Below are 13330 nucleotides of genomic sequence, written 5' to 3'. Positions count from 1 at the left end.
AAAACAGTACCCAGCCCATGGAAAATGCTCCCACTGGTTCCTAGCCATTATTTCTCCCTAGCTATCACACTACGTGTAGATTGACATTTAAACGGAAACCTAGAAGTTGGCTGTAGGCACCTGAAAAATTCCAGCACCTCTCACTGCACGCCAGCTGCTTGTTTTTCACTCCACCACTCATCCATCCACATGTTCATTCAACAAATACTTATTGTGTTGACTCTGTGCCATAGGCTGTGTCCTCGAAGAGTCCAGAGGAGGAACAGCCAAATAAACCAGCGTCATGATTTGTGAGATGAGCCACAACAAGTACGGCTGTAGGGAGCTAGAAGCAGGGGACAGAGCAAACATTTCAAAAATAGCTGCATCTGTTTTGAGAGCACTTGATGAGCCACTGGATCTGTGGAGAGGTGTGGCGAAGAAAACACGGGTCTCGATCTGCAGAAGCCCGGCTCTCAGTTCCATATCTTACCATGACTTAGGACAATTTATAAAATGCCCAAGCCTCAGGTTCCTTGTTCACATGATGGATATAAGGAAATGCACCACGTTCCAGTAGGGGCGAGGACATACTCCCCTTGGACAAGAACAAAAGAGGCCTTGCCCTGGGCTCGGCTCTTGAGAGTGGTGGAATCTTCAGGGCCAAAGGAACAAGCCTACCCAGAGCTTGCCCAGCTTCTAGACCGCCCGCCAGGAGCCCAGAACCCTGGAATTCCCTGCCGAAATAGCCCCTGAGCCCATTTCCAGGACATGCAAGGACCTCTGTCCTGGATCCATCCTCCTAAGGGTAGACAGCACACCTAGGCAGTCCACTTCCCCTGGAAGGGCAGCCAAGCAATAGCTGTTTGCGAGGGAGGAGTAGAGGGTGTTCAGGGGTGTGGGCTGACGTGTCACCATGGGTGCTCCTGAGACAGCACTGGGGCTTGGAGGAGGAGGAGAGACCAGACATGGGTTGGTAGCTAGCTCTACGCATATCACCACCTGCCAGAGCAGCACTCTGAGGTGCCCAGAAATTCTCAATTGGATCCTCACCTTCCAGGGCATTCTGACAGTGTGTTTATCCAGGAAGGAGGATAACACCTACTTTGTTTACAAACCGTGAGCTTGATGCATAACTCATGTGGACATTTAGTACACAGGCTTCCCTTTGCATGAGGGAGGCTGGCTGAAAAGTCCAGAAGGAAATAACATTAAGCAAGCTAGTAGTATGTGCCTGGCACAGAGTAGGTGCCTGCAACATAATAGCTGTTATTGCTCCTATTAATAGTAACTCCTCACACGTCAGTCACCCCACTCAAAGAAAGTTATGTCATTTCTGGAGGTGGTTCCACACCTACCTTTTCCCCTGGGGTGACCGATATCCTCCAGACGCAGTGGGAATAAGAAGGGTAGCCGTTTGGAAAACCGGGTGCAGAGAAGTTTCCTGTTGTGTCCTGCAGAGTCTCCCCACAAGCTGCACAAGCAAAACAGCAATCATGATTCATGCACAAACTTCCCGCCTGAGAGCGCCCTCTACAGGGCTGCTGAGCAAACACTCCCCTGAACTAGCCTCAGCCTTTAGAACAAATGGTGAGAAGTGTGCCAGGCTGGCTGATAATTTTCCTGGCTTATAAGAGTGAAAATAGGGTCTGGGCACCAAAAAAGGAACACCCCAAGGGTTCTTCTGAGGCTCTCAGTATTCAGCTGGGCCCAGAGCCAGGTCTGAATCTCAGCTCTCCAGCCACCTGGGTGGTGGTGGCCTTAGTTTTCTTATCTGTTAAGTGGGTGGGACCTGCCCAGAAGGTTAATGAAATCATCTGTGCTAACTGAAACGGATTGGCTCAGTGCTCGGCCCCTGGTAAGTGCTCCACGTGTAGCAGCCTCACAGTCACCAATAGCAGTATCTGTGGCAGACAGAATGGGAAAGCCTAAGTCAATAACGCAGAGGAAAAATGCTTTGAAACTCACTATCAGCTCTTAGTTTGAATCTTGCCTCTTCTTTTTCTGCTGCCCACCTCTGAACGAGCTACCAAATAGCCGAGAAAACAGAAAAATGGCCAGAGGGACAGGAAGCTGGAATACTCTACAAGAAGCTATCCTGGCCAGGAATGTCCGAGGGCTGCTGGGCCATGAATCTACAACCCGGACCTTGGGCCTGTGAAAAATATTTCCCTAATGTGTCCTCACACCTGTAAGAAGAAGCTTGGAAGCTGCAGGTTTCATATTCCCCTGACTCCCAGGGACTTGAGCCCCAAAGACAAAGACACAAGGTTGCTGAGGGCCCCTCCTCTTACAGGGCCACCCCCAAAATGTGGGAAAGAAGCATCCTTATGCATATTTTCTCGAGTGCAATTCCAACTCTTCACGGCAACTACCCTCTCTTTCAGCTACTACTTCAAACCCCTGGGAGCTGCAGTCTTTGGAGATGCAGGAAGGGATGGCTGGAGAGTGGCCCTTCCTTGGCCTCAGGAAATCCTGGATATCAGGGCTTCAATATCATGTTACCCAACAACTGCCAGGCATCATGAGGATTATGCCTGGCAGTCAACACTCCCAAGGGTTCCATGGAAATTATTTCAGAATAATCATCAACATTCTGCAGGAACAGATACGTTACTGTATGGCTCTGTGGTATTTACCAGCTGCCTCGAATCCTTTTGGGAAGTAAGAGGCATATACATTATAACTAAATAAATACTATGGCATTTCCCAGGGAATGCTATAAGGTTTCTCTTTCAATTCAGCAAGGTTATATGATATGTGAGTCCTGTATTGCAGCCCTAATGCGCCCCCAGATGACTAATAGCTGGATGAACGTATTTCCTAGAGGTTCATGATGGAGGAGAGCCTCACACGGCCCTTTGCAGGCCCCAAGAGCCTGCTGAGCAGGGCGATGTGATAGCCCAGATATTCTAAGATGGCCCCTACTTCAATATTCTGTCTCAAGATCAAACCATGTGCCTGGTTTAGGGGTTTTAAAAGGTTACTGGAGCCCTGGCTGGTGTGGCTCAGTGGATTGAGCGCTGCCCTGTGAATTGGAAGGTCACAGGTTTCATTCCCAGTCAGGGCATATGCCTGGGTTGTGGGCCAGGTTCCCAGTTGGGGGTGTGTAAGAAGCAACTGATCGATGTTTCTCTCCCTTTCTTTCTCCCTCCCTTTCCCTCTTTCTAAAAATAAATAAATACAATCTTAAAAAAAAAAAAAAAAGATTACTGGACCTGTTGGTAATGGAGTTTCTTTTTTCTGCCCCAAATGCTGAACTGCATTCTGTCCCATCAGGGTAAAAACTTGGCTGCTGTAATCAATGCTTTGCATTAAAGTTCAGCAGCTTAAAGGGGTGGACGTGAGCTCACCCCCAGGGCAGCAGGGAGTGTGATGATGCTGAGGTCAAGGGGACAAAAGGCAAAAAAGAGGGCAAATTCAAGGGGAGCAGGCTTCTGAACTGGCAGAGAAGTGGACATCTGCTCGGACCCCAGAGCACTGTCCAGGCTCCAGTGGCAGGCTGGTGGCCACTGACTGGTACCTTGGGTGACTAGAAGAGCCCCAAGACCAGAGAAGGGACCTCATTTACAGTGCTGAGACTTCTTCCACCTTCCACCATTTGGGAAGTTGACTCCCATCCCTCCAGAAGCATTCACCTTCATTCTTTGTCTTCCTGCAAATCCTTGCCTCTTTATTTGCCAAAACACATACCTTATTCCCATAGAAAGGAGAGGTGCTTTTGCCACTTGGGGCACACTGTTGTTCTACTGTGCCTTCTTCCCCTTTTGAATGTCAGGGCTTTGCCAGAGAGTTCTGTAGCTTCCCACAAGTTAAGCTGTGGACTGAAGACCTACCATTCACTTCCCTGCATCAAGCGCTTCACCATTTGGGCTTCCTATACCATCTAACACCCCCTAACAGCAGCACATCGGAAATCACAGCTGCCAGCGGTGGTCTCTCCAGGTTCCCCAAGTTGTTTTTCCAGCTAAGGGGAACGTTTGCGAAGGGCAGGTGAGCCGAGCTCCAGGGCCGTGCTGGGGGCCCTGGGACTCGCCAGGGGTCAGTTACCTGGGCACTTGTACAGCTTCCTGGCTTGAGCTATGTCTCCCTGACTGAGCCGCACACGCTGGCCGATGGTTGGCCTGACGCCATTGTCATCTCGACGGGGAAGGATGGTGTCTAAGAAAACTCCTCTACAGGAAGAAAAGACAGCGAGAGAAAGGAGAAAGAAAAGTCAAGGCTGTCAGGCCGTCCACGCTGGGATTTACAGTCTTCATTTCCTTGCCCATAACACCGTCAACATTCCTACCCCCGTCCTGCTCTCGTGCTGGCATTTGAGCATTCCATTTCATCAGCTGCCTGCTCACTTTCCAATAGGAAAATGATTCTGTCAGGTTTAAAAATATGCCCCAGCCCAGTGGCCTAAGGGCTTCCTTACTAATGTCTATTGAGCATTTCCACAAAGCAGCCTTTGACAGGTCCAGGCCCCAGGGCCACCATGCTGAAAAACTGCAGGGAGCACCATTCAGAGACTACGATGTGAGTGGTGCCCCCTGAAGTTGTGCAACAGGTGGTACTGAGCATGGAAAGTCTTGGGGAAGCTCCAGAGAGAACATGGGAACCAGCACAGTTGTGAGGCTGTCTGTCAGGGGCTGGTCGGGAAGTGCCGGATGAGCCGGTGAATAATGGGGATTGGAGCTGGGGGCCTCGCTCTCAAGAGGAGGACTCAGATGGAAAATGAGATGAAGGCAGAGAACTAGGGGTAGTCAAGAGAGCCCTGACCTAGAGATTTCTATGTCAGGCCTGGCTCTGCCACCTGAGTGAGCTGGGACAAGTCCCTTCCCCTCTCTGAGCCTCAGTTTATTCCTTTGGACAATAAGAGATTGGCCTAATGGTCATGACATCCAGTCCCTTTTAACTTTAATGTCTTCTTCTACTCCAGTGCAAATAAAGTCTCAAATGACCAAAACAGACAAGTGGATACCAGGATGTCCAGCCGAGTACGAGCCCTAAGCACAGCTCCGAGTTGTGGGCGTGGTGCACCCTGAGCCCGAGCCTGCCCCCCTGCTTCCAGACCCCTGACTTGGGGCTTCTCCTGGAGGGAGAGCCCTCCCTCGAACAGGCTCCTTCTCCAGTTACCACCCTGTGTCTTTCCTTCCTTTCTTAACCAAGTTTCTGGAAAGAACTGTCTCCATTTTCTGTCTGCCTGCTCCCCTTAACCCGATTTTGATCTGGCCACACGGCAATAGTCACCAATAGTCATTGACCAACTGATAACTGGGAGGGACACTTGTCAACCCTCACCTGCCCTCTCTACAGCACTAACACCTCTGCTGTCCCCTCCATCCTCAGACTCTCGTCTCTGGTTCCCAGGGCACTGCTCTCTCTGAGCAGTAAGTTAACATCCTCTTCTGCTTCCCCTAGGAGTGCTGTCTCTCAGGTTTCTGGCCCCTCTCTCTTTCCTCCTTGCTCTTGCCCCATCTGCTCCTCTGGGCTTTAACCACCACCCACAGGCTCACAGCCACAGTCACCTGCAAGGGCCTGGTGACCCTTCCACTAGGCTGTCCTATGGGCCTCTTACGTCCAATGCATTCAAAATCAAATGTATCCCATTCTTCTTCCATGAGCCTTGTCTCCTGAGACTGAAGCCCATTCTCTCACACTCCCTTGTCAAAATCAGGAACCAGGTCCTGTCCATAGTACCTACCATGCATGCCTTGAATCCGTGCCTTCCTTCTCATTCCAGACCACGGCCTTAGCTTGGGCAATCAACACCCCCTTCCTGAACCCTTCCCAGTGGCCCCCCTCCCTGTAGACTCAGCCACCTCTAATCTAGCCCCCCACACTGCTGCAATATGACCGTCTCGAAATGCCAGGACAGGCGTGTGCCCTCCCTGCTTAGAATACTTCGCTGACTGCCAATCACCACCTGAATCTCTGGGCCCTTGGCTCACTGCTTCTGCCTTCCTCTTCAGCCACATCTCCTGACACCTCCACCTCGCTCATGATCTTAAGCAACGCCGAACTTCTGCTAACCCCCAACATGGCCCTCCCCGCGCTGTATTCTGCTAAAGCTGCCCACCACCCATCTTCTTGTCCCCAAACCCTCCCAGATGGCCTTCCCTCGTAAAAGTCTTCTGAGCCCTTTCTATCCTGAGTTAATCATGCCCTCCTCTGAGCCTTCTTCATCTTGTCTCCTCTTATCATACTGTATTGTCTTTTTCTGAGGGGTGATAGAAATTGTTTTCTCCGCTAAATACCAAGTTCCTCCAGCAGAGAGACTGGGTCCTTCACCTCTATGTCCTCAGGGACTGGAACTGAAAGAAGCCTTGAGAAAAGCTTCTAGAACTACATTACATAGCCAAGATAGGACAGTCTTCAAAAGATTTCACAAAATAGTTATTTACACCCAAAAGGAAATGCGAAAATTCTCGTTACCTAGTTATTAGCCGCCCTCTCTCTTTTCTCTCTTCCAAACATTTCCTTTTCCCTAAATTCTCCACTACCTTGGAAAATATATATTATCCCTATTTCTTCCTTTTTGTTTTTCTATGTACATTTTTTTCTAAATCAGACTTCAAGATCACTTTCTTTCCAACATTAGCACACAGGAGCCCAGGTCATCTGCTGATATCCTTTTTAGTACCCCCATCCCTAACACTTAACCACCTGTCCTAAGGTCTCTAACTCCCACCGCTTCATCTCTGGGTCTAGTCCTCTAGAGAAACTTTATCAGAATCCTTGACCTCCCTCACTGATCTCACTGAATTTTAAATCACAAGGGACAACTCTACATAAAATTCCAAATTCAATCACCTACTAATCAAAAAATGGGTGCTTCTGCCCTACTAGAAAATGTGTTCATTTGCACTTATTTTCTTGATTCCTCTGAAGAAAGACATTTAGCTGCACAAAATGCAAGGCTCACCACAAGCTCTTAGTGGTCTGGACTAGCTGACCCTGCCGATGCCCACACCGCGTCGGCCACCTTGCTGCGTGCCAGGTCCCGGCCGGACACTTGACAGGCACCACCTCGTTTCATCCTCACAGCACTCGAGGGAGCAAGTGCCGTCATTAGCAGGGCTCCTCGCTACAGGTGAGAAAAGCAAGCCCGCAGAGCTTACGTGACTCACCCTGAGTACAGAGCTAGTAATGGACAGCCAGCCCTGGAACCCAGGCCGTCCTGGGGCCTGCCTTCGGGCGTCTTCCAACCAGGGTTTCCCACTGCCCAAGAAAGAGTAGGCCTTAACGTGGCTTGGAAAGATGAGAGAGTTAGGAACACTGGTGACTTCAAAGCAGCAGGAACAGCATGGGATCACACTCACGCAGCTCGTTGGGGCTGAGCTCCCTCCCCCAACCCAGCTCATCCTGAGCCACCAGCAAGGCGGTGGGTTCTGGAAGATGTTTACTACCAGAGACATCCCCTGTGTAAACCCCTGTAGTAATGTCCCCACTTTTATGCAGGACAACTTAGAATTGACATTCTGCTCAACCAAGAAAGGGTTTGGCAAATGCCTCAGGGAATAAAACTGTCAGCTCCGAGTTCTCCAAACAAAGACGACACTGTACCGGAGCACTGTCTCCTCATCTCCTGGACCCTTGCCCAGGGAATCCTTCAAAGCCACCACTGCCCGCAGCCCCGGGCCAACCAAGGGGCGGGGGCGAAGCTGCAATAAACTCGGGGGAATAAAGTTGGAAAGAGACAGCTCAGCTGTAAAGACACACGAAGATTGGGTTTCCCATCAGCAGGAATAGCATTTGCCTCCAGATGAGTACATGTCCTATGGGCCGTTTTCTGCTCTTCTACAGAATCAAAGACAATGTGCAGGCCAGCTGCAGGGGACATGCGAACCGAAGTAATGACATGGAGTTAAGGAGTGGGAAACTCTTCATAAAAAGTGGGCCCGGAAAGCCTACCAGTCAGGAGGCCACTGGAAAACATCCCACGGAACAGAGCGGTTTTCTGAAAACCCACGCAGACACTTGCGGACGGGACAATGCGGGTATCTACTTGCTATGAAACATAGTTGCCAAAACCATTCTGAACTCCGGGGCAGAGGTGAGAGGGTAGTTGTGGTAGATTGTTACAATAGTGAATTACGCCTCCTAATATCCACATCCCTTTGCAATGTGAAGTTGCCACCCCCACACTAAGAGGTAGAATCTACTTCTCCATAACTTGAATCTGGGCTGGCTTTGGGATTTGTTCCAACCAATAAAATGTGATGGAAGTCATGCCACGCAAGTTCTAGAGCCTGGGTCTAAAGACTCTTGCAGCCTGCCAACCTGTCCTGTACTGGAACTCTAAGGTCTCATGGAGTGGGAAGCCCAGTCTAGCCCACTGGAGGATGAGAGGCCACACAGAGGAGAACCAAGGGGCACCGGTGGGCGGGCAACACAATGACCAGACATGGCACTGGCCACCACCCAGCCCAATCACGCTGTCAAATGACTTGCTGCGGGAGTAACCAGGGGCGACCAGAGAAGAACAAGCTAGAATGACCCACAATATCATAAAAAATAAGTTGTTGTAAGGCACTAAGTGGAGGTGGGGGGTAGATTGTGCTGCAGCCACAGATAACAGCAGGGGAGCAGAAGGGAAGTCTTCCTCCCTGCAGCGCCTGCAGAGAAGCTGCTCTGCTCCGCCCCACCTGCCCGTCCACCCTGTGCTACCTCCTTGCCAGGCTCCCTCCTCGGGGTCCTGGGCACTTGTGAAGAGGAACTGTTATTTCATGGGTTTAGTCCATGGGCTTCCACTGGTCTATGCAGATAGAATGTTTTCTCATAGACAACAGTGTTAATAGTGTGCATCTCCTGAAGGGCAAAAGGGCTGGCACTGTAAGCTAGAGATCACAGGGGGGGAAAGGAGGAGATTTTTAAAATGAAAAACAGAAAAGAAATGCTGGAGCCAGAAGATACTCTGTCTGCATTCTAGCCTTGGCCTCTGGCTTCAGAGCTTTGCATAGTAACTGGCACTCAGCAGACACTGAGAAGGAAGTGTAGTTCCTATACCCCACTGGTAGTAATTTATCCAAAATACCCTACACAGTAGATACTTGTAGCTTCTCCTTAATACAGTGACCACTGCATTTGTGAGTATGTAGGAAGAATTGCAGTGAGGGTAATGGAAATTCCTTCCCTCACCTTGTCCCCAGCACTGCAGGTGTCCCTACCTCCTTGGACTCATTCATTAATTTATTTGTTAAAAAATATTTACTGAACACTGCCCTGACCAGTGTGTCTCGGTTGGATGGAGCGTTGTCCCGTGCACTGAAAAGTCATGGGTTAGATCCCCAGTCAGGGCACATACCTCCGCTGCAGGTTCGATCCCCAGTTGGGGCATGTACAGAAGGCAACCTACTGATGTGTTTCTCTCCCTTTCTGTCTCTCTCTCTCTCTCTTCCTTCCTCTCTCTAAAATCAATAAATGCATCCTCAGGCAAGGATTAAAAAATTAAAATAAAAAATATTTATTGAACACCTACTCTGTGCCAGGCACCATGCTAAGTGCTGGGGATTAGAAGAGAATGAGATAGTGGTCTTTGTCCTCAAAGATCTCAGGCTAGTGAGGGAGAGGGATATGCAACACAGAGGTATTAATAGATAAATTAATAATAATAATTAACAAATAAATTATAAAGCAATAAAGAGTTATGACGGCTACAGAAACACCACCCAAGTTACCAGCTCCTCACGTGGACCAAAGTGACACTGGTTCCCTCATAAATCGATGCTCTGTCCCCACTCAGCAGCCTGTAGCCCCTGGTGCCGAGGTGGCGTGACCCAAACGTTCCCTGCACTATTTCCCAGCACCCAAGCCGCCCCACCCCAACCCTGACCTCTGCAGGAGGTCTCTCGTCCTGCCCACCCACTGGCTTCCTGAGACTCTTCCTGCCCCCAGAGTAGGTCCCTCAAACTCTCAGTTTCCCCACCTGGAGAAGGAAGCCTCAGATTTCCATATGGCAACAAATGCAATCATATCTGTCAATCCTTCACCCATCTGTCCAGATTAAGAAATCACAACATGAAAGTTTTGAACTGGAAGCAGCTCAGAGAACATGTAGTCCAACCCTCTCAGGAGGAAACTGAGGCCCAGGAAGATAGAGATTGGACCCAGCACACAGCTGCCCCTGGTTCCTGTCTACGCCTCCCTCAGTACCAAGGTCCCTGGGAGAACCAGGACTCAAACCCTGTCTTCTGACTCTCAGTTCAGCGGTCTCTTCATTATACCACGTCGCCTGTTGTATCTCCTGATAAAGAGTCCAGACAAGAGTAAAAAGAACAGGGTAGCTCACTCCTATGCCACTTGTTCAAAGATGCTGAGTTAGACCAAACTCTGCCCAGTAGAGCTCCCGCCTGGGTGCAGGATGGAGCTCATACGAAATCAGCCGTGTGGCCAGAGGAACAGTGCCCCCTGAGAACTCTGGCCACCGAGGTTTGGAGGATCTCCCTCACACATCTATGATGCCATCAACAGAATCGTTTCAGTAGCCTTACCCAAGAGCCCCAGAGCCCTGGGGTAAATAAACAGCTTCTCTTTCCCTCCCGAGAACTGTGTGTCTCCTGCATGAATGATGTTCTTTGATCTCTATGGACATGGTGACTCATAAAGTGAATTGTTTCTCTCTTTGCTGTGGCTGCTAGGAAGCACAGGGCAGCATTTGCTGCCGTGACTTCGCTGGCATATATTCTGAATATCAAACTGATTCCAAACTTCAACGGAGTCATCTACCCTTATTTCTTCCCTCCCCCATACTCAAATTTCCTCACTTATTTTTTTTTCTTTTTGTCCTATGTATACATTGTGAATCACTTCAAATCTTTTTGTTGTAATTAAATAAATAAATAAATAATAAATAAATAGCAAACAACCTAGTTTTAAGAGGAGACTGAAAAAGTACCAGGAGAAAAAAATATATGTGCTCGGTGTCTCCTTTAACTCAAGGTTGGGAACACCCGCAAAACTGAGACTAGCAGAGGAAAAGTTCTTCACACAAAATATTTGTGTGGTCTAGAAGTAAGGGCGGTACTGCAAATAGTTAATACCTGGTCCAGCACAACACCAACTCTGCAAAACAGATCCTGCCAATGCTGGCGGTAAGTAACGGGTCCAATCCTGCTTGGGGGGTCCCACTAGCATCGAGTGTGAGCAGCAGGCGGGAGACCTGGATCTTTGTTCTCACTCCAACCCCAGCTACCTGTGTGCCCTCGAGCTGGCTGGAGCCTCAATTTCCTCACCTCTGAAATGAACCCGCGATATAGAGCCCTCCCTGCTCTGACACGACCTAGCTCCCAATAAACCAAACCTCCTCTCGGAGAACTGGTAAACGCCACCATGCCCACCTCAAGGATGTGCTTTCGAAGATCCCCCACCCCCTGGAAATTTGACACACAGCTTCTAAGTTATTATCGCAGCCACTCTCTCCATAATGCCCCTTTTCCAGTTTGCTGCTTGTGACACTAAGGCATGATGGAACACCAGCTTCACAACGGGATTCAATCTTATTAGTGGGAACCTGATTAGATTATATTTCACCGCAGCCCAGAGGCCACTGTATTTCAAGGACAGGCACGCCGACTGTGCTAGGAGCATGCGGAGACCCACTCTCTGCAGACCTCCCGCAATCCGGCCCGCGCCTGCGGCAGGCACAGGAAAACAGACCAGGCAAGAGCACAGATTCCGACCTTGAGAAGGTGTTCCGGGCGTAGTGCATGATGCTGTCAAAGTCGTACGTCTCTCCCAGAGAGCTCACTTCCCCAGCTTCCATTTTTAAGAAGTTATACTCCTGACCTGTGACACAACACTCTGTTAATGACTTTGAAAAACAAAGCAGGCACCTGAAAGGGGGCGGAGCGGGGAGGAGGAGGACCCATAGCAACTTCCGGTTAGCTCCCTCAGCCACCTAACCTGGTCGGTGTGGTTCTGGTCACCGTTTTCAAGATTGGAAATTTGAAACCAACAATAAGCCCGATGTTCTCCCAACCCCCACACCCCTCCCCAAATGCCACTCCAAACTCTTAAACTATGTCTGCAGACAGGTTAGTTATCAATACGATTGGAGAAAAAAGAAAAAACCAAAGACTCTGTTCTTGCTATTAAAGAAAAAAAAGAAAACAAGTCAGAGATAAGTTCAACCCCAAATAGCTTACAATTCAGACTCCTGAAAGCATTTTTAAGGCAACCCTATTATTCCGCCAGATACTTTAATCTTCAATATGAATTGCTATATAAAATCATTTAACACGAGAAGGTATTTTTTTTCAAATCTGGACAATTTATCTGCCTTGGGCAGACACTTCTAGGCAGAAACATTGTTTTTATATGTACTCATGTCCTAATTGTATTTCAGTTTTAAAAAGATGTGCTGCCCAAGCCAGCAAAACTGACGTTCTGGAAGCGACCAGGAGAGCTCTTTCTCCGGCTTATCTGCTTCGACGCTGCAACAAGCAGTGCTCTGGTCGACTCTGTTCCTTTCAGGAAATGGAGCTGGACTTCATCGTCCTTTACACTATGGAAAGTCATATTGCCCTGTTCTAGCCTACAAGCTCTGGCAGATGGACAGGGACAGGCTGGTGACAAGCACCTGCACGGTAGTCACCGCCTCAGTACTTCCCACTGAGCGTTTGTCAGCTGCTAGCAACCCCTCTCCTTCCCTCCTGCCTGACCCCACCCTTCCCTCTCCCGGCCCCCCGTGGACGCCACCTTCCTGGCCTTTAACTTCTAGACCCCACACAGGCTCCTCACCTGGCTGGATGTTTTCTCTGATGATGGTGACATGCTGATCTCTGTCTGGCCGGGTGTGTTCATGCCAGAACCCAACCACGTGGCCCAGCTCGTGAGCCACAATGCCGAACTTGTCACAGTTTTTCCCAATGGATATGGCCTGTGGGCCTCCTCCTCGGCGCCCAACATAGGAGCAACAGCTAGACAAGGCAGAAATACCCAGGTCAGCGGGTCTGGGAACAGCAATAGTCGCGCACGCGTGTATGTGTGTCTAAATGAAACGCAATTTCAGAGCCTCATGCTCTGTTGCTGTCCAACTTTCCTCCCAATACAGAAGTAACCTCCTGAGGTTCTTGACCTTTCTGGTGGTCAAGATCCACTTGAGAATCCGAAGAAAGATATGGCCTCTCTTCCTGGAATGAAGCACCTACCCTTCCCCACCTTCCACCCCGAGTCTCTGCCCAATCATCATTGATGACAAGGAGAGGAGATGGGGAAGGAGGCGGCTGAGTTTCTGTAAAGATGCTTCTTGGTGCTATTATCAGAGAAGCCTTAGGGATGGCTCTCCTCCTGGTCACTGTTACTTACTCATTATTCCTAACATAGAAAGGTAGAACACAAGAAGTTAAAAGGGCCATAATCCCAC

General features: G+C 49.5%; 1 protein-coding gene across 1 annotated transcript in view; it reads right to left on the bottom strand.

Annotated features, from left to right (window-relative positions):
- TLL2 (tolloid like 2) overlaps positions 1–13330 on the bottom strand; it is a 120593-nt gene that overhangs the window by 32156 nt on the left and 75107 nt on the right. Inside the window, exons 6-9 of the mRNA XM_024563209.3 lie at positions 12706–12884; positions 11646–11751; positions 4030–4154; positions 1338–1453 (exon numbers count right to left, since the gene is read on the bottom strand). Of these exons, the coding sequence (XP_024418977.2) occupies positions 1338–1453; positions 4030–4154; positions 11646–11751; positions 12706–12884 (526 nt within the window). The remainder of the gene's footprint in view (positions 1–1337; positions 1454–4029; positions 4155–11645; positions 11752–12705; positions 12885–13330) is intronic.

Source organism: Desmodus rotundus, chromosome 4, assembly GCF_022682495.2.
Source record: "Desmodus rotundus isolate HL8 chromosome 4, HLdesRot8A.1, whole genome shotgun sequence".
Taxonomy (NCBI): Eukaryota; Metazoa; Chordata; class Mammalia; order Chiroptera; family Phyllostomidae; genus Desmodus; species Desmodus rotundus.
This window is presented reverse-complemented; position numbering and strand designations above follow the sequence as displayed.